This window comes from Candida dubliniensis, chromosome 1 (assembly GCF_000026945.1).
Source record: "Candida dubliniensis CD36 chromosome 1, complete sequence".
NCBI classification, from domain to species: Eukaryota; Fungi; Ascomycota; class Pichiomycetes; order Serinales; family Debaryomycetaceae; genus Candida; species Candida dubliniensis.
This window is the reverse complement of record NC_012860.1, coordinates 2,454,763-2,474,226: the sequence shown is the minus strand read 5'-3', so window position 1 is coordinate 2,474,226 and position 19,464 is coordinate 2,454,763. Positions and strand designations below refer to the sequence as shown.

At 34.7% G+C, this 19,464-nt stretch overlaps 10 protein-coding genes across 10 annotated transcripts; 4 read left to right on the top strand and 6 right to left on the bottom strand. All coding sequences in view use genetic code 12, as the record gives it.

The window, feature by feature from the left end:
* Nucleotides 1-917: 917 nt before the first annotated feature.
* Nucleotides 918-2,088, top strand: CD36_10370 (60S ribosomal protein L2; the record flags this gene model as incomplete). The annotated part of the gene is made up of 2 exons (XM_002417635.1): nt 918-920; nt 1,327-2,088. 2 exons carry the CDS (start codon nt 918-920, stop codon nt 2,086-2,088), a joined length of 765 nt encoding a protein of 254 aa, XP_002417680.1.
* A 244-nt stretch (nt 2,089-2,332) lies between these two features.
* Nucleotides 2,333-3,304, bottom strand: CD36_10360 (RNA-binding protein, putative; the record flags this gene model as incomplete). Its single annotated transcript, XM_002417634.1, has 2 exons — nt 2,333-3,131; nt 3,204-3,304. The coding sequence occupies 2 exons, from the start codon at nt 3,302-3,304 to the stop codon at nt 2,333-2,335; spliced, it is 900 nt and encodes a 299-aa protein (XP_002417679.1).
* A 1,113-nt stretch (nt 3,305-4,417) lies between these two features.
* On the bottom strand, nt 4,418-5,206 carry CD36_10350 (60S ribosomal protein L8; the record flags this gene model as incomplete). The annotated part of the gene is made up of 1 exon (XM_002417633.1): nt 4,418-5,206. One exon carries the CDS (start codon nt 5,204-5,206, stop codon nt 4,418-4,420), a length of 789 nt encoding a protein of 262 aa, XP_002417678.1.
* A 643-nt stretch (nt 5,207-5,849) lies between these two features.
* On the bottom strand, nt 5,850-7,880 carry CD36_10340 (ferric reductase transmembrane precursor, putative; the record flags this gene model as incomplete). The annotated part of the gene is made up of 1 exon (XM_002417632.1): nt 5,850-7,880. The coding sequence occupies one exon, from the start codon at nt 7,878-7,880 to the stop codon at nt 5,850-5,852; it is 2,031 nt and encodes a 676-aa protein (XP_002417677.1).
* A 1,704-nt stretch (nt 7,881-9,584) lies between these two features.
* Nucleotides 9,585-10,775, top strand: CD36_10330 (conserved hypothetical protein; the record flags this gene model as incomplete). The annotated part of the gene is made up of 1 exon (XM_002417631.1): nt 9,585-10,775. The coding sequence occupies one exon, from the start codon at nt 9,585-9,587 to the stop codon at nt 10,773-10,775; it is 1,191 nt and encodes a 396-aa protein (XP_002417676.1).
* A 312-nt stretch (nt 10,776-11,087) lies between these two features.
* Nucleotides 11,088-11,495, top strand: CD36_10320 (conserved hypothetical protein; the record flags this gene model as incomplete). Its single annotated transcript, XM_002417630.1, has 1 exon — nt 11,088-11,495. The coding sequence occupies one exon, from the start codon at nt 11,088-11,090 to the stop codon at nt 11,493-11,495; it is 408 nt and encodes a 135-aa protein (XP_002417675.1).
* A 703-nt stretch (nt 11,496-12,198) lies between these two features.
* On the top strand, nt 12,199-13,767 carry CD36_10310 (transcription factor, putative; the record flags this gene model as incomplete). Its single annotated transcript, XM_002417629.1, has 1 exon — nt 12,199-13,767. The coding sequence occupies one exon, from the start codon at nt 12,199-12,201 to the stop codon at nt 13,765-13,767; it is 1,569 nt and encodes a 522-aa protein (XP_002417674.1).
* Nucleotides 13,768-14,049: 282 nt separating this feature from the next.
* Nucleotides 14,050-14,583, bottom strand: CD36_10300 (conserved hypothetical protein; the record flags this gene model as incomplete). Its single annotated transcript, XM_002417628.1, has 1 exon — nt 14,050-14,583. One exon carries the CDS (start codon nt 14,581-14,583, stop codon nt 14,050-14,052), a length of 534 nt encoding a protein of 177 aa, XP_002417673.1.
* Nucleotides 14,584-16,114: 1,531 nt separating this feature from the next.
* On the bottom strand, nt 16,115-18,163 carry CD36_10290 (conserved hypothetical protein; the record flags this gene model as incomplete). Its single annotated transcript, XM_002417627.1, has 1 exon — nt 16,115-18,163. One exon carries the CDS (start codon nt 18,161-18,163, stop codon nt 16,115-16,117), a length of 2,049 nt encoding a protein of 682 aa, XP_002417672.1.
* A 459-nt stretch (nt 18,164-18,622) lies between these two features.
* Nucleotides 18,623-19,403, bottom strand: CD36_10280 (conserved hypothetical protein; the record flags this gene model as incomplete). The annotated part of the gene is made up of 2 exons (XM_002417626.1): nt 18,623-19,276; nt 19,365-19,403. The coding sequence occupies 2 exons, from the start codon at nt 19,401-19,403 to the stop codon at nt 18,623-18,625; spliced, it is 693 nt and encodes a 230-aa protein (XP_002417671.1).
* Between the last annotated feature and the right edge of the window lie 61 nt (nt 19,404-19,464).

Sequence of the window (19,464 nt, the reverse complement as noted above, 5' to 3'; positions counted from 1 at the left end):
TTGGCAAGAAAAAGAATTGGTTTGAACTGATACCAGAAAAGAGTTAAGTCAGAGATAGTGACAAAGGTGAATTTGGTCACTCGTGAGACAATCCACTTCCACTTTTGGAGCGAAAGGAACTAAATCTAGACAAGCATATAATGCCTGCGTATATTTAGCTTGTAGCATTTGATATGAAAATACTGTGTCTAGTAATAGTATGTGTTTTTGTATTTTGATAATAACAAAGTTATTATGTTCTCAAAATTTTTGACAAATTTTTGCAACCAATTTGAACAATAAATAATTCTTGTCAACTAGAGAGCAACTCAGCCCATTCAGTAAGTGAGATTGTAGTTTAATTGCCTAAATACAAAAGGACAGTACATGATACCGTATTTGGATCTAGCATTGAGTTTCTTTGCTAATAACATGCTAATTAGGCGAGGTTTCACAATTACAACTGATTGGGAACAGGGATTTATAGTGGCTCACTTGTTTGATACCTTCAGATATCACCAAGACCCTCCTAAACGTTTTGAAACCAATCTACTGAAGGTGCCGGCATCTAGCTTACGTATTGTAGCCCAAGCCAAGTGATTGTTTGTTTTGTGTGTGTTAATTTTTCAATTACTCACGTGCAGAAGAAAACAAATTGGGGCTGTAGCCCTAACTCACGCATATTAACATCCTGCATACATTTTTTGGGAGAGGAAAAAAGATCATAGAAATCGCTTTAATGTTACTGTAAACAGTCTCTCGCACAGGCTCAGTTTCGCACTTTGTTTCTCACACACACTCTCTCTGTCTCTGTTCTCAGTAAGCTCTCTCACTCTCACGAATTCGCTCACCATCACAGTTGGTGAAAAAAAAAAAAAATAAAACAAAATTTTTAGAATTACTTACAAAAGTTACTAGTACAAACCAATCACTAAACAATGGGTATGTGAGGAAACAACATGAAGTCCAACATGTCTTGTACACCTGGAAATGTCAAAGAAAGGTTAATCTACAAAATGTATCGATAATGGAGGAAAATTGTAATGATCATTGCAACAAGAAAGATTAAATTCCCGATAATTGTAAAATTTTTCACCAAGATTATGGCGTCATCATCATCATCATCTTCTTCAACCAATATTCTACAAGGACATTCAAAATGCAAAGATATCATTAATTTTCAGTTTTCGTTTTTCAATATAATCGTACATTCAAATTTCTATATATTTGATCATACAGAGTGTTTGATATAATCTGATTTACAAGAATTGGAGGACTTCTAATACACATGGTGTATATTTAACATTATTCAAGAATAATTGTTTACTAACATTTTCTATTTCTACAGGTAGAGTTATTCGTAACCAAAGAAAAGGTGCTGGTTCTATTTTCACTTCTCACACCAGATTAAGAAAAGGTGCTGCCAAGTTAAGAACCTTGGATTATGCTGAACGTCATGGTTACATCCGTGGTGTTGTCAAACAAATCATCCATGACCCAGGTAGAGGTGCTCCATTAGCCAAAGTTGCTTTCAGAGACCCATACAAGTACAAATTGAGAGAAGAAACTTTCATTGCTAACGAAGGTGTCTACACTGGTCAATTTATTTACGCCGGTAAGAAGGCTTCTTTGAACGTTGGTAACATCTTGCCATTGGGTGCTTGTCCAGAAGGTACCATTGTTTCCAATGTCGAAGAAAAAGTTGGTGACAGAGGTGCTTTAGGTAGAACTTCTGGTAACTACGTTATTATCATTGGTCACAACCCAGATGAAAACAAAACCAGAGTTAAGTTGCCATCTGGTGCCAAGAAGATCATCTCTTCTGATGCCAGAGGTGTTATTGGTGTTGTTGCTGGTGGTGGTAGAATCGATAAACCATTATTGAAAGCTGGTAGAGCCTTCCACAAATACAAGGTCAAGAGAAACTCATGGCCAAAGACCAGAGGTGTTGCTATGAACCCAGTAGACCATCCACATGGTGGTGGTAACCATCAACATATTGGTAAAGCTTCTACTATTTCTAGAGGTGCTGTTTCCGGTCAAAAGGCTGGTTTGATTGCTGCTAGAAGAACTGGTTTGTTACGTGGTACACAAAAAACTGCTGAATAAATTATTTAATTACTTTACTACATTGTACAATTACATAGGAAAAATAAAGAAATGCATGATTAAATAGTTTTTGGGTTTAAGTTTTTGTTTCAAATAAATAAATAAATAAATAATAATAATATATCAGATAAACATATATGTATATGTAAGTGGAAAAGTTAAAGAGGATGCTGCATAATATACATAGCATAGCTAATAACCTTGTTAGGTCCGGTCTACATCAAAAACACAAGAAAAATGTAAATCAACAATTCGAAACGGTGCCAATAAGGGAAATTTCCAGATTATCATGCTCAGCATTCTTTCCATGTTTATTAGTTGGAGATGCTTTCTCGTCAACAATCATGTTTTCACCTTCTCCAGTATTTTCGAGCGATTTCAGCTCAGCGATGGCTTTTTCTACTTCCAAAACTTTTGACTTGTAGGCAGGTTTCATACTGATGTATCTCCCATTCATTTTTTGGGATCTCAAGTTGGAAATGATCTCATCTAACTTTGTTTGGGTAACATCAAGTTTAACTAAAACATTTACATGCGATCCAGTAAGATTCATGGGATTGAGCTTTGGTTTTTTGCTTTTGAATATGTAGATTTGACTGGGATTGTACTCTTTGAAAAAATCTTTGAGAGATTCATCAGTAACTTTACCATGAACTTTTTGAATCATAATAGTATCCATTGAGAGCTCTGGTTTGCGAGGGGGGTTCTTCTTCTGTTGTCCAATTGAGACGGTCTCATCATCACGTACCAAAAACTCTTTTGCAACAGGTGCAAGTATCTCACCAGTCAGGGAGCCACCCTGATTCATTTTACCATTCTTTATATTTGATTTGCGTTTAAATGAAAAACGACGATTGTTTGGATCATAAGCCATATGTTTTTTAACAGTTATTTTTCTATTCTTTAAGACATGACCGTCAAACTCTTTGACAACAGACTCTATCTGTTCTGGAGTTCTAAACTCGGCATAAGCAATTCCTAAGGGCCTGTGTCTACCACTTCTACTGAAATGGATTGTGTAACTAGGAATCAACACATTAACCCTTGTAACTAAATTAGTATGATATTCTTGCTAAAACTAACATTTGGTTTAATCCTCCGCGGTTAGCACTTACGGTTCAAATTTTCCAAATAACTCCTCTAAATCTTTCTCGCTTGTCAGGTAACTGAGATTTTTTATATAAACACGATAATGATTTGATGATTGAGAGGCCATTAGATCTAGTGATTGAAATGTGGTCAAAGGGTAGAGTATTTTAAAAGTGTATGGATTTCTTTAGAAAAACAACTTTTGCAACACAGAACATAATAAAGAACAGCCGATGTTGAACTAAATGCGAAAAAAAAAAAAAAAATAACAGCCAACATAAACATCTACATTGAGCCAAACAACACCAATAACTTAATTGTCGAATGGACCAAATTCTCTTTTTAAATAAATTGTACTTCATTATAATTATTTGTTCTAATTCGTAAATAAAGATACAACAATTATGAACATATGATACAGTTAAATTTATTCAATACCCGAAAGTCGGCATAATTCTCCTTTACTCAAACTTAAGCAGATTTTTCAGCTCTGGCCTTAGCTAAGGCTTTGGCACTACCATGTAAAGCGTATCTGTGGTTTCTCTTGAATTTAGCATCAACACCTTTTAAAGATGGGTACTTGAAGGTCTTTGGTTTTTTAATACCGTTTCTGTGGGCTTTTCTGGTTTGGTTGTGAGCTGTGTGATTCTTAGATTTAGCCATTGTTCTATAAATTATAATGTTAGTATTGACCAAATGGATTCACGTTGAGAAGGAAAACATTGAAGACATATCCAGTTCTCTTTCATTGAGTTTCTTAGCCTAATCTTAAACTTATATTCTGTATTTCACCCATTCTTTTATCTGAATCATATTAATTCCTAGATATCTCGTTGTCTATGTCTCCCCTAGTCCCTGGTATTAAACCTTCACATACACTTAATCGATATTGATGGTACTAGCAAAACAATACCTGTAAAGAAAAACTCTTGATAAATTTTTTGTTTTACTCAATGGCTCGCACGCTCTCACCTACACCTTCAAAAAAAAAAAAAGCTCGATGTGTCCTCACCAAAAAATAGTGTTAGGGCTATAGCCCTAATTTTGACAAGTTGCAAAAAACAATACGGTTGTGCTATCTTAACGAAGCATAGCATAGAAATTATGGAAATACAATTAAAAAAACAAATTATCCCAAAGCAAGAACACAGTTTATTGAAAATAATATACATAAAGAAGAAAAAAAAAAGTAAATAAAAAGTAGACACCAGTATACTGATGCAATACATAATTAAACTAATTAAGCAGTAGAAACAGCAGCAGCGGCAGCTTTGGCCTTTTTAGCGATTTTATCATTGGCTTTAGAACCCATGATACCACCACCCCAGTGTTTTCTGTTTTCTTCGTATTTTTCAATGTAGTTGGCGTTGATAGTGGAGACCAATTTAGATAACTCAGCTTCATCAGCAGAGTTAACTTCAGTTAAAGCAGCAACGGCAGAAGTCTTTTTGTGAACCAAAGTTCCCAATCTAGCCTTACCTTTCACAATGGCGTATGGAACACCCATTTTCTTACATAAAGCTGGTAAAAAGACAACCAATTCAATTGGGTCAACATCATTGGCAATCAAAACCAATTTGGCCTTTTTGTTTTCAATCAAAGAAACAACATAGTTTAAACCGTATTTGACAACAACTGGTTTTGGTGAAACGTCTTTAGCAGTTTTTCCTTCGGCAATAGCAGCAGCTTCTTTAGTTAATCTTTCTTTCTTTTCAGCAGAGGTTTCTGGTCTATATTTGTTCAATAATTTAAAAGCTTGAGCAGCAGTGTTTTTATCTAAAGTTTGAGAAAATTGAGCAATAGATGGTGGAACTTTCAATCTCAAAGACAAGATTTTCTTTTGTCTCTGTAATCTGACATATTCTGGCCATTTAACAAATCTGGACAAGTTTCTTTTTGGTTGGATGGATTGTCCAATACCAAAGTTCTTTGGTGTAGATTCGAACAATGGATTCTTGGTGCTTGTTGAAGCTTTAGATTTAGTAGCTAATGGAGCTGGAGCAACTTTTTTTGAAGAAGGCTGTGTCATTGAGTAAAGTTAGTTTCCAAAAGAAAAAATTGGGGTTCTCAAAATTAATATCAACAAACGATCCAATTCTTTGTTCTCACTTTTACTCTACAGTATCGTTAAAAGATACTCAGCCTGTGCATCATCAAAAAGAAGTGACGACACTGAAAGTATTTGCATCAACATAGCAAAGAAGTGAAACAGCAAAAAATGCGTTTCACTTAAAGCCTTAAAATGCACTAACATACACCATCACTCCCGGATGCACATAACCTTTAGTTCTTTAATATTGATAAAAAGAGAGGCCTGTGACAAACAAGGAGGATGTTGTTCCAACTCTATAAAAGCAAATGCTTTATGGACATACCATTGTTATAAATAAGTCTTTCTTATTTGGTTTGAGTTTAGATTTTGAAAAGAAAAAAAAAAAAAAAAAAGAGTTCAGTAGAATTGAAAATTTTTCATCATCGTATTTGAAGTTTTCTCAATTCTTTTTTTTTTGGGGGGTGACTACTGATCAAATTGTACCTTTGCACACGCACATATTGCAAACTAAATAATAAGTTATAGCTATGTTTACTTCTGAGAATCTAATACAAACGGACAAAAACTATATATAAAAATAGAACACTATATGCCTTGAAACATATACACAATACGGAGCTTACCATTCCTGAAAATCCTCAAAGAGCTCTATTCTTTTGCTGGTATCACGTTTCAACGAGTTAACAATCGCCATTCGAGCATTATCTACCATTTGGGGTGCACCACAAGTAATAAACCCAATTGAATTACATGCTTCTTTAATTTCCTGATGAATAATCTCGTGTACACTTGGCCGACCATATCGGAATTCCACAAATTGCAAGCGATGTTTCAAATAATCGCTTGAATAAGAAATCCGCTCGGTATCACTGTCAAATTGCTTGGAAATTTCCTGCGTCTTTAAACTAGGAAAATTGGTGTTTGTGTTGGAAATATAAATGACTGTCTCAACTATTGATCCTTCTAACTTGCAGAGTTCCTCCAAGAACCAATTAATTGACTTCACGTCACGAATAATCCAATAGAATTTTACTCGTTTGGTTGAATTGTCATTTCTTCTAATCAAATCAAGAGCAGTAAAGTAAGGTCCCGGAATGCCAGTACCAGAGCTCAACATGACAAGGTTTTCAAAATGTCTCCCAGAATGAGGCTGAGAGTATGGACCCTCAATAAGAACATGGAAAGCGTCCATTTGATTAGATTTCTTTAGTAATTGTTGACAAATTCCATGAGTCATGCCTCCTTTGACTTTTATACAAAAAGTTAACGTATTGGCGTCTTCAACAGAATCAACAATAGTAAATGGATGTGATTGCCAGAAAGCTGTTGGTTTAAGAAAGTAAACATAGGCATAAGATCCTGGGAATCGTTTCCACCAACCTGGTCTGGGTACAGTTACCTTCAAAACTTCGTCAGAGATCAATTCAACCTTTGCCTTTTTAACACCATACAGAGACACTCTAATTAACCTAACCAATTTATCAAACAGCCAGATCGATGTGGCTGCATAGTAAGCATAAGGAGTGTCTGCTCCCCTAGTGTGAATCCATGCACCTGCTATAAATAATATGGCCAAGATGTGATGAACAATTAAAAATATTTCATAATTCGAGCCTCTAAAGTATTGCCAAGAATGCCCAATCAAGAATCCTAACGAAATGACAGCAACTATAGCCCATGCCATATAGCTCTGCAGGAAAGTGGAAGAGTAGATATCATATTGTATCAAAACAGAAGTTTTTGCACTTACATGGACTAACATCATGATGAATATTACGCGTGCCTGCCACCGGTGAAACAAAAGAAATCTGGCATGGGACCACCCAGTTAACCATTGCAAAAAATTATTTCTTCCAGCAAATAAGATGAGCAAAGGCACGCAAAATCCAGCAAGCTGAGCAGCTCTGTTTCCCACTAGGGAGGACAAGTTTGGGCCCGTTGGATAATGATTTATACCACAGAATATAAAACATAAGATTGCCCATATTAACACAATTATTGACTCAAACCTCAAGGGAACATAAGCCCGAAAAACCTTTAGATGTTTCACGGATGAAGCATGTCTATTGCCAACTGTTGGGGCGAGTATAAAATGCAGTCTAATAAAGTTGGATATTGAACCATGTAAAATTTTCACAAAACCAGGGAACAAAAAGTGAGACCAGTAATTGAAACTGGCTACCAACATGACGAGTCCCCAATATGCCAATAAAACCGTTCCAAACCAAACACTGTAATTATCATTCAAAGTTTTACGGTACAACTGATTATACAGTAACTGCACATTATCATATGAGAGCCTGATTGGGTGAGTCGTGTTAGAATCTTGATCCAGTAATGATGCTGGTATGTGATTTGTTGCATTCTTATATGATGCGAAAAATGTCTGTTCAGATATAGAACATGCTTTTAAATATGGACGATAATAGTCTTTGGGAGATCCTTCAAAATTTTCAACTAAGCAGATAGCCATTGATCCCATAGCTGACTGGTTTTCCGCGTCACAGAATGGATCAGGCAAAGAAGAACTTGCAGATTGAGTGAGCAAAGATTTGCAAGCGGCATAAGCAAGATCTTTTTTTTGAGTAACCCTTATTGCTAAGGTCACGGATAGAATTGGTAAAAGATAAATACAAGTTTGTATTTTCATTTTGGATATTCTGATGGAGATTATAGAGTACGTGAGAGAGGCAACACCAGAGAGATATTTCAGTTGGTATATATACACATTTATTGATGAGAAGATAGAAATTACTTTGCCTCTTTTTTAATCTATCTGATTAAAAGAAGTACTTGAATTAAACCAATTTTTATTGTTGCTAGATTAACATACCAAGAATTTCTTGTGAGGATGCAAAAAACAAAACAAAAAAAGACAACGGAACAGTGGTATTCTTGGAAGTTTTGTGGCTCCTATCCATGATGTGTATATAAACCAACACATAGAAAGAAGCACAAAATTATATCAAACAATGAAGCCTTTATTGGATAAATCATAGAGTGGGCTTGTCTAGATGGAAACCTCAACTGAAAGCTGTTCTTTTCAAATTCTTGAATACAGAAATAGAGAACAATAACTACATCTGCAAGTATTGACAATAGCAAGAATATTCTTATTGTATTTTCATTTCACTATTGATACAGAATAACAAAGGGTCAGGCATTGTGAGTTTTGCTTTATTCTTTTTGAGATTCTAGATCTTTTTAAAATGGGGAAGTTTAATAGTGATAGAAAGAATATGACGGGGAGTTTCAGAAGTAGTTATGCAACAAATGTAAAAGCTCAAGTATTACTTGAAGTGGGAAAGATTACTATGGAAAATATTGGTTTCAGTTTGAGATATAGTTTGCAGTATCTGCACCGGATGCAATTATACAATTATATTACCTAAGATTACGTTTTCTTCACCTCTTGTATTTCTGGTCTATTGTTTGCTTGCAAATAACGGTGCAAACCTACTAGAGGCAAAATAATATCAGGCTTAAGTCGTAGATAAAACACCGTAATTCAACTGACACAGAAGGTCTATCTCTGCAGTGGAATATCCTGCTACACACTTTGTAGGACAATAAACGCTCCTTAGCAATTCCTAGTCACATACACAGCCCCGAATATACAATGAAATTCCTTTTAATGTAGTACTTTTTTTTTTTTTTGGCCAACAAGCAAGTTGTAATCAAATGTGTAACACACATTAGTTGCATTTTTTTCTTGGTCTTCTTGTTTATCAAGCTGGAATTAAATTTACCCGAAGGCTCTGCAATTACAAAAAGTTGATTAATAAGCATTACTAAATTTCAACGGTAGATTTATCATCATCAACTTGAACATGACTAAAAGTGTTCTATCTTCTTAGTTTTTATAAGTGTGGTGGTGGTTTGGAAAAAAAAAAAAAAAAAAAAGAAACAAATACGATAAGGAATAATTGTTCCTTTCCGATAATTTGAGAAATCCTTTGGTGAGGGTCTAAAAATTGAATTAATTTGAAATATTTTAATCTAACAGTTGACCCCTTGAGTTAGTTGCCCTTGACAATTAATAAGTTATTTTGCCCATGCTCATCAGTCATTGATTTCCTCAATGTTGGACATAACCCCAATATAGTCCAGTCTCTATAATAGAAAGCCGCATATTACTCCATATTAGGTGTTGATCTCTTTTCATGCGTATTGTTTATTTTCTCACATGGCAAATGTCGTTGGCATATGTCAGCAACAGAGAAATAAGTGAGTAACAAGTCAAATACTAAATTTTTCCCCATGGAAAAGTAGCTTTACTTTCAAAATCCTATGTACAAACCCAGGAGGTCGTGATCAATCTATTCAGACTTGTTAAAGCCTAAACATAATCAAAATGCCTGAATTCAAATCCCACATTCGCGCTACATTTGAACCCACAGATACCAAATTGTTAACAAATACCCCTACATCCCGATTATTAATTGAATCACCAAAACTATCAACTGCCTTATCCCAAATTTTCCCATATTTATTACTTATTGACAATTTTTTGGAAATTCTTACATGGACCAATGATGATCATTATCAGAACTTTTTGTTGTTGACATGCTATTCCTGTATTGTTGTGTACTGGAATTGGGTAAGCCATGTTATTTTGCCTATATTGATGACACTTGCATTCTCCAGTATAGTGTGGTTCATCTCTTCGATAATTTATGATTCCAAGTACGATGAAAAACCTACAATTGAAGAAGTGTTGTACACATTGCATAATATAACTATTAGATGTGAGATGTTATTACGCCCCATCAAACACGTTCCAATTCAAAGAAAGCATTTTATAAAATTGGTAATTGCCTCCATTTTTCTAACTCCCCTCAATTTTGCAGTTCTGAAAACATTAATACCGCCTCAAAAGTATATTTTATTTTTAGGGCTCTTTTTGTTCACATTTCATTCACCATACTCGTTTGCCATTCGGAGATTGCTTTGGAGATCATTGTATGTTAGAATTGCCGTTCTTTATATAACTGGGTTGGACATTAAAATTAGAAAGGATTATGATCCAAATGAATATCAGACAGTTTCACGAGTTGCAAGTGCTAGCAACAGCGATGCAGAAGGGTTAGGGGGTATTCCAGTATTATCGGATTTTAAAATCATAAAGAAACGAGTAGTTTCGCCTACACAACTTAAACAGACAGTGGTCTTTGAAATTTTAGAGAACGAAAGGAGATGGTTGGGTGTGGGTTGGTCGTCATTGTTGTACCCTAGTGAACGTCCCAACTTTTGCTATGACGGCTCGTTGAATTTGGCTCCGAATATTACGGTTCATAAAGAGAATTTCCCGTTCCCAGTGTTTGAAAATGACTTATATGCATATCTGTGGGAATGGATAGATGATGACTGGAATTTGGAACTTGAATACCAAAAAGCAAAAGCTCACGACGGGTGGGTCTATTATGACAGCAATTGGGGTAATGGAAGAGTCAGAGACGGATTTAGTAGATACACACGTTCAAGAAAGTGGACCAGAAGAGCCACATTGATTATTGACAAAAGAGAAACCGTGTACGATGAGTAGTACGTTACAATGTATAACCATTTGTATTTGTCACGTGATAGACAATTATGTAGTTTGAAACATATTTCTCTCTATTATTATTAAAAAGTTGGTGATTTATCCTAACTACAGAATCTCTCAATTATAGGTATCTTGTGAATCGAAATTTTCTGGTTATTCTTAGTCCAGGTAGAAAAATCACAATTTTGGTGTATATTATTTCTTTTTTGTGGCCAAAAAAAAAAAGAGATCATCTCCATAGAGCACAATTTTTCTCAAAAAACTATTTTTTTTTTTCCTTTCCATTTTTACTGCAATATAGAATTAATCAAGATGAGCTCGAGTTCTAACCTCCAATACGAAGAAATACCAAAGAAATATATAGACCCTTTAGCTCCTAAAGACAAAGGAGAAGGTTCAAGAGTCAATGGGAAAGATTGGAAAATAAAAAAGGATGCCTTTCGTGTCAAGACTTTGGGAGTGGTATCGAAAACAAAGAAGGATTCATTCAAGCAACGTGAACTAAAACGATTGGAAGAAGAACAATATAAAGCAAGATTGAAGGAGATGAAGGATGAAAAAGAATCTGTTAAAAATCAAAGAATTGCTGATTTAAAAAGACGGAAAGAAATTAAAGCAGAAAAAGAAAGATATGAAAGAATGGCTACTAAAATGCATGCTAAAAAAGTGGAAAGGATGAGAAAGAGAGAAAAGAGAAATAAATTATTGAAAGAACGTTAGGATTATTTTTTTGTTGTATATTATTTTGATCATATTATAGTGTTGTTTGAATTGGCTTACAAGAACATAAGTGGGTGCTCCGGCATAGCTAACAAAAGTGGGCTGGAGGTACGAAATGCAGCTCGGAAGCAATGGGAGCTCACCAATTTGAAATATTTGTATAAACCTGCCTTGGTAGTTTTTGACTTCTACTTGAGCATTGATGCATTGAATTTATAAAAAAGAATGTATAACTAATATATCTAACGATCGTTTCATTCTTCTAGTAGTAGTTTGAAATCAATAAAATTGACAATTCTAAACTCATAAAAATATATCCGGGTAATTTACACTCAGTATCATTCTTCCCCTCCCCCCCTCCTTGTTTGATAAAAGAAGTGTGTAACGAAGGTCAAAAAAGAAGAAAGGAAAAAAGAAAAAGATCCTTACAATATAAATAAAAGATTAACCACCAGAGAAACACACACATTCATATTTAATAATTGATTTTAAAAATTCAACAAAGGGAGAGAGAAAACAAAACAAAAATATAAAGTTAAATTAGAATTAAGGAAATTGAGGAAAAGAAAAAAACCCAGCTGAAGTAATTAGAGAAAAAAAGAAAAAAAAAAAAACATCCACAAATTATACTAATTCTCGACTCCCAACTATATACACAATTGATTGGAATCACCAACAACAATCATCTTAACAAAAAGCAAATATGGGAGATTACTTAAACAACAGTTCAGCTGACTATATCCCAAATTCAAATGTGAATAACGCGGATTCAGAAACACCTAATTTTGAGTATACAAGTAATTACAATTATGATAGCAATAGTAACTTAGCCCTGCAACCTCAACTGTATCAGCAACACCAGCAACACCAACAACACCAACAACAACTACAGCAAAACCAACTGTTGAACTTGAATTTTGATGCAAATAATAATAACGCTCAGAATGACTATTCATTGAATATCAATTATAGCGGCTACTCCGGCAGCGGTAATCTGAATGCCAACCTCAACACATCCAACAATTCAACAGAGATTTCAGCGTATAATTCTAATACTCAGCTTGTGGATGGACAGGATTATCTAAGTCCAATGGGATTTACAACATTCAATGCCCAGTCTGATACAAATGTGTTTGGGGGTGGTTCAATTCCTGGTTCTTTTACAAATGAGCCTTTTTTGGATGATGTAGCATTCTCCCAAGCAATTTTGGGCCCGCAATTGCATTTGCAGAATAGCAACACATCTCCACGTCCGCTTTCTCCTAATTTATCGGGTCAGCAATTTGTCAACCCAATATCTAATTCGGTCAATTTGGATGAACTCATATCACCACAGAATAACGATGAGTCTTCTTTTCTAAATCCACAGTTTTTTTCTCCGTCAACTAGAGGTGAACACTTGAGTGGGTTGGGCTCTATTGCAGAAGACAACAAGAATAACTTGGCTTTCAGTCCAGATTTTTCTAAACGACAAAGCATTAGTGGCGCCTCCTTTTCAAATAATAATAACACTGTACCAGATCTTCCAGCCTCATCGTATTTATCTCCACAACTCAATCCCACGTTTGCCTCTCCAGCTGGGGTTGATGCTATCCCCTACTTGAATTCTCCGCCTCAGCACCCACCAATCAAAACCGAGAATTGGAATGCTTTAAGTCCACCGCCTCATTCTTCAGCGTTGAGCTCGTCGGTACCAACATCTTCTGGAAATGGGCTAAATCGTGATGTTCCTACCAAGCAATTGAGTAAAGAAGAGAAAATGAAACGAAGACGTGAATTCCACAATGCCGTGGAAAGAAGAAGACGTGATCTTATCAAGGAAAGAATAAAAGAATTGGGAGTTATAGTGCCCCCTTCTTTATTAAATCCACCGTTGAGTGCAGTTCAGAATTTCCAAAGAAAGGGTTCAATTGAATCTGGTGAATTGAGTGAATTAATTGGCTCAGTCAAAGTGAAAGAGACTAAACCTAATAAATCCACGATATTGAATAGGTCAGTCGATTATATTAACCATTTAAATTATGTTTTAAAACAACAAGAAATTACAAGAGTAAATTTATTGGCACAGATTGAACTTTTAGAGAATTCCAATGGATCCAATACCTCGAGTCAAGCACAATCACAAACATCCTCACAGCAATCACAGTTTCAATCACATGACGCTTATTATTTTGATCAAAGTACTGGTTCCACCACTTCCAACAGAGAAATTGCAAACTATAATCCAGAAGATTTTTTTGCAGATATTGGTACTAGTACTGAGAATATCTGATTATAATTTTAAATCTTTGGAGGGTAGTAGTATAAGTATTATAATTTTGACGTTTATTTTTTTTTTGTATTAGGGTTGTTAATAGACACTTTTTTTTTTTTTTTTTTTTTCATTTTTTAATCATCTTGATATGAACTATCTGACATGATTCAATAAACCATAAGATTTGGAATTTGGATTATTGACGTATGGATATCTATCATAAATGGATTTGTGGATGAGTATTTATATTAAGAGAGCAGCACTACAATTTTTTTTGGGATGGACATTTGTATGATTTAACTATATGAGGCTATTTTCTACATAATCTTTGAATGAATCAACAGCACCATTCAGGGTATTGGAGTCCAAAAATGTTTTCAAAGACAGGGTCACATTTTCTCTGTACCTTTTTTCCCGTTTCTTTTTTACATCCAACATATCTAACGTTAAAGAGTTGGTAATATCATCTGTCTGTATGTTTTTGTCGACCCCTGTTCCATGAATCCTTTGTTTCTTCTTTTCCTTGCCTCGCAACTTTTGATAAAATGTCTTCTTATTCAAAGAACTTGAAGATGTCTTCTTGAATAATTTTTTTGAAAACTCTTGTAATTTATCCTGTTTAGATACTTTTGATGATTGAGAACTGCTGGTATTTTCCTCGGTATCTTCCAGAGCAGAACCAATTTTAGGGGGTGGAGGCGGTCTCGACGGGATAAACTCGTGGCTGCTTGTGTAACTGGTATTGACTGTTTGTGGTTTGCCAATTGTCTCGATCATAGTATCAGTGGAAGTGCTAGTCTTGTTGGAGCTTGAAGATGATTTTCTTGATACCATTTTATTCAAGAAAAAGAATTTGGGACCTGATTGTCGTCTATATTTCTATTATTGTTTCGATTATTTAGAGTTAGCAACAACACACCAGCGATGATCTCGATACTCAAACTCTTTCCTTTAACTTCCGTTTAGCAATTGTTTCAACTAACGGCTCAATAACTCTATACCGCTTATTTGGTTTTTTTTTTTTTTATTGCAAATATGCTTAATAAGAACTTTCCAATTTAATAGAAAACAAAAACAAAATATCTTGGATCCGTCTCTAATGTTATCAACGTAGCAGAGTAATATAGTTTGAAAGTTTTATTTCTGATAGAAATTCTTTCAACACCTTTTTCTTGTTTTGTTACGTAAATGAAAGAATATTTATTATACGGAATATACATGAAATAAAAGGGATGGAGGGAGGGGGGGGGGGGTGATAAACTCTTAACACAATTTTCAAGTTTTATTGTATTTTGATCGTCTAACGTGTGTTTAATATTTGTTATGCCTTACAAGCCAAAGACACTCCTATTGTTTGTTCCCATCATGGAAAACTTTATTTTTTTGCAACAATGGGTACGACTTTTGCTCAGGGACGAGTAGTAGTTTTCATACGACATCAATTTGTTCTTGCACAGTTTGAGGGGTGTGTAATAATTCGTCATTACCACCACCAATATTTGTTAACACGTTTCAAAAGGTTTACTCCTTATCAATATAATTTCTATGTTTGTATTTTTTTCTTTGGTTTAAAATGATGTTATCTAGAACAAGTTTGCTGACAATAAAATTGTGGTAATGTCGTTTCATTATACTTGTGACTATTAACAGATCGATAGTAGGCTTTCTCATAGACACCTACAGGCATCTTAAAGGTTTTTTAATTTTATCAAAATGTAATAATGTCCAAAGATTGTATTTATGATAGCGAAAGAGGTGGTAAAGATGTTACATATTAATGGTATTCACAACGCACACTTTTTAGCTCTAAGGTCCACAATTGGTTTCAGGGTAGTTTTCAAGTTTACGGGTTTTGTGAATACGTTACATTATTGTAACGTAGTTTAGCTGGAAATTGTTGGTTACTGGCTTTCCTTCTTATTTGATTGTTTAAAATCAGCCACTCGTGTGTTTTCGTGTGGCTGAATTTTTAGAAGAGTCTGTCCATACTATTGTTTTAGTCCCACATTCAAACTGCGTCTAATAATACTCCCTATCGTAGACTAACACATAGCAATCTACAATTTCGTGCATGCGTTTTATTTATCATTTTTTAAGTTGAAGTTAATGTCTCTTCGATTTCAAAACAAATCTAACGAAATAATTACCATTAGAGTCGACAAATAATATAATACATGTACTTTCAAACCTATTTGCTATATAATTGATACCAAATTCTGACAAACTTCCAAAGTGGTGTTTTCAAAAAAAAAAAAAAAAAATAAAAGGCTAAAGCAGCGTTATACAGTAGGTGAAACTAGCTTGTATCAATATTGAAGCATTTAATAATGTCTGTCATTTGTTCCTAGCCCTTAAAAAGTTAGATTTATTTGTTCTTGTTTCTCTTTTTGATCTTTTCTGCAAGTGAATGGACATTATCATTGGATTCTAATTCCGATCTACTACGTTTTGAAATCTTGGTGGTATTTTTACTATTCTTCTTGTTTTTCTTATCCTTATTTCTAACAGAACGTTCCTTCAAAATCTGTTTCATTGTTTCTGTTTTTTTGAACTCACTGTTTGTAGGATCAATAGCATAATCATGACTTTCAAAAACTTCCTTGAAACGAGGATCATCGAGGTTCGCCACAAACCCATCCTGTACCATTTCTCGGTCAATCTTTTTACCTTTTTTGTTCTTTTTATTCTTTTTGTCCTTTTCTGACTTGATGACTTCTTTCATACTGAAATGTTCATTGGTATTTCCCTCCTGGTTGTCCATCAAAATCAACTCTAATTCAGCCTTGGATTTTTCATCCATATCGGGTACAGATTTAGTCTTCTTGGAATTCTTTCTGCTCTTAGAACTCTTGTCGGTGGAGCCTTCTTGTAATTTTGAAACTTCTTCAGTTTGTTTGGACTCCTTAAACTTGGCTAATCTTTTTTGACGACGTTCTTTTTCCTTTCTTCGGTATGCTTCAATTGTTGTCTCCTCTTTACCTTCTTCTTCTCCTTCTTCTACATTATTACCCAGTTTATCATTCAATCCGGGATCAAAGGTGATTTCCATATCCACATCATCGTCGTTTTCTTCTTTGCCAAATTTAGTAAGGGTGTTCCCTAATAAGCTTTGATATTTATCTTTTATTGAACTATCTTTTTCCACTTCATTTTCATCACTATCACTAGCCAAATATGCCTTGAAATCATTCTCCTCTATTTCTTTCTGTGACAAGGGTCTTGAAGACAAAGTAAGTCTTTCCTTGGGAGTTTCATCCCAAGTTAATTTGACTTTTGAATGCTGCAATGCATCAGTAACAAAGGTTGAGTCGGGCCTGTACGAGGCAGGAATCTTGGAACAGGTATCTTTAGCTTCGTCATTGTCAAACTCCATATCGTCCGGAACATATCTTAAATCAAAAATATTTGCTGTTGACTCATATTCAGTACCATCACAATTTTGATAAATCAGTCTAGCAGTTTCAACCGAGTCGCATTTCACCACAGCATAATAATATCTCAATCTCTGTAATTGATAACGACGCAATGCCTTACTATCATAGTCCTCTTTCCCATCATCTTCTTCGTACAACTTTCTAGTAATTCTAGCCAAGTTGTCGGCGTCATTCACATCAACATCGGAATCTATGTCTTCCGAATCAGAATCCTCGTCCATTTTTTTCTTACTCTTGAATAATTCCCTTGGAGGACCTTCAATCTCTTCCTTCTGCATTCGTTCTTTACCAAATTCGGATGGGTATATGGTAACAGATTGTATAGCACCACCTTTGGGAACAAATGATACAAAAGTGGCCATTAAATCAACAGCTTTAATGTTATCCCAGTCCATGTTTACAACTGCAAAGGCACATGTAGGCTCAGTTTCTTCAGGTTTCGTTTCTTCAATTTCAATATCTGATTCTTCTTCATCTTCGGCTACACCTTCATTCTCTTCATCAGAGTCAGAATCTGATGACGATAAAGACGACTCTTCATCTTCAGAAGAGCTTACCAACCCTTCTCCTCTTGCTCTATCTAAAAATTGTTCCTCTTGTTGCAACTTTTCTGTGAGTGCTTGTAAATCATCATCTGATTGTTCATCTTCACTAGATTCCTCACTCGATTGTTTTTCATTATCATCATTATCCTCTTTTGTATCCTCTTCATATTCGTAAAACTTGCTTAAGTCATCCGATTCTGTCTTAATCTTTCTACCATATCTGTCAATGTTAACTCTCTTCCCTAATGCACCAGCATTCAATTTTTTCAACTCATCTTTACTAAATCTGTCGTCAACTTTAACTTTTAAGTTCTTTAACTTGGGCATTTTGAATCTGGGATCATTGTGAACCGACTTAAAACGCTCATCTTGAGTAATTGGTTTTCGTGAATTGCCACTATTCTTGTCCTTGTTGTTATTATTATTCTTAGCCATTATTCTGGAATTAGAGACGGTTTATTTTTGGATAAAACTATAAAAAGGAAATGAAATTGAATTGAATCAAATTTTTTTTTTTTTTTTTTCAACGATGCTCATCGGTAGATTCTTAGTTTGATTCTTTTTTTGGGTGCTTTATATTTACAGATTATATAACGCGAATATCGAAAGTCGTTAAAATAGTTCTTGTTGTTACTTTTACAGTATTGGACCTATGTAACACTTTCTGATTTTCAATTCCAGTTTTCATATATCGTGCGGCAAACAATTTGCCTTAACTATATATTCAAATCGCTACTAGCATGCAAAAACTAGTTCAAATTGTAACCTGAATATATAATCCACAACAGCTAGCCAATCTATTAATTCGCCTATTGTTTATTTAATACAAATATGCCACGAGTTAATTAAAGTTCTTCTCGGAAATGCTAAGACCGTAATTGATAGGTGTATTGGCTAATTGAATAAATCATCCAAATACTCCTTTGATCTCACTTCCAAATCAAATATAGCTTTTCTAAATTCCGCAAAGTATCCAGTAGCATTAGCAACTTCTGTTTCTTCCTCTTCTTCTAAACTTCTGCTAGATGTTCCATTTTGGATGTCATTATATCTGGCCTCCATTCTATTTTGTTTTAACAACGCCTTGGCAAATGACAATATTACTAAAGTGAAATATAAGCGTATGGCTGTGACACTTATCGTAGTTCCAAGCGTAATGAACAACTCTCTTGCAGCAGATGCAGACTGAGACGACAAAGCACTACTCAGATCTGCTCCTGTTGATTTAACACTTCCCTCTTCCAGACTAAACCAAAAATATATAAAGTATAAAGTGAAAATGCTGCCAACCAAGGTATCTAAAACATAAACAATTGTTGCCAAGGAGATCTTACGCAAATTTCTCGGTTTGGTCTTCAAGTTAATCAACGCCGATACATAAACTGGTAGTGTTATGATAGCCAACAGATTATATAGCCATTGCCAAAAGTTAATTGGATGGCCAGTAAATAAAGATAAAATACCGTATAACCCACTGGCTTTATTCAATATGGTTATACCAAGTATTACCTCAACACCAATAAACAATGGAATCAGTCCTAGGAATTTCTTAATGAATCGTTTCTATGTTAGCAATTCTCAACAAGATATAAACACACACACACACACACACGCGCGCGCGTTATGTAATACATACAAGTGGCAACAAATGGTTGACATAGGTTGGAAGTGTCATCTAAGTTGGTTTGGTAAGGATTGATTGTTTATGGATTTTTATGTAAGTTTTCGTCTTGTTT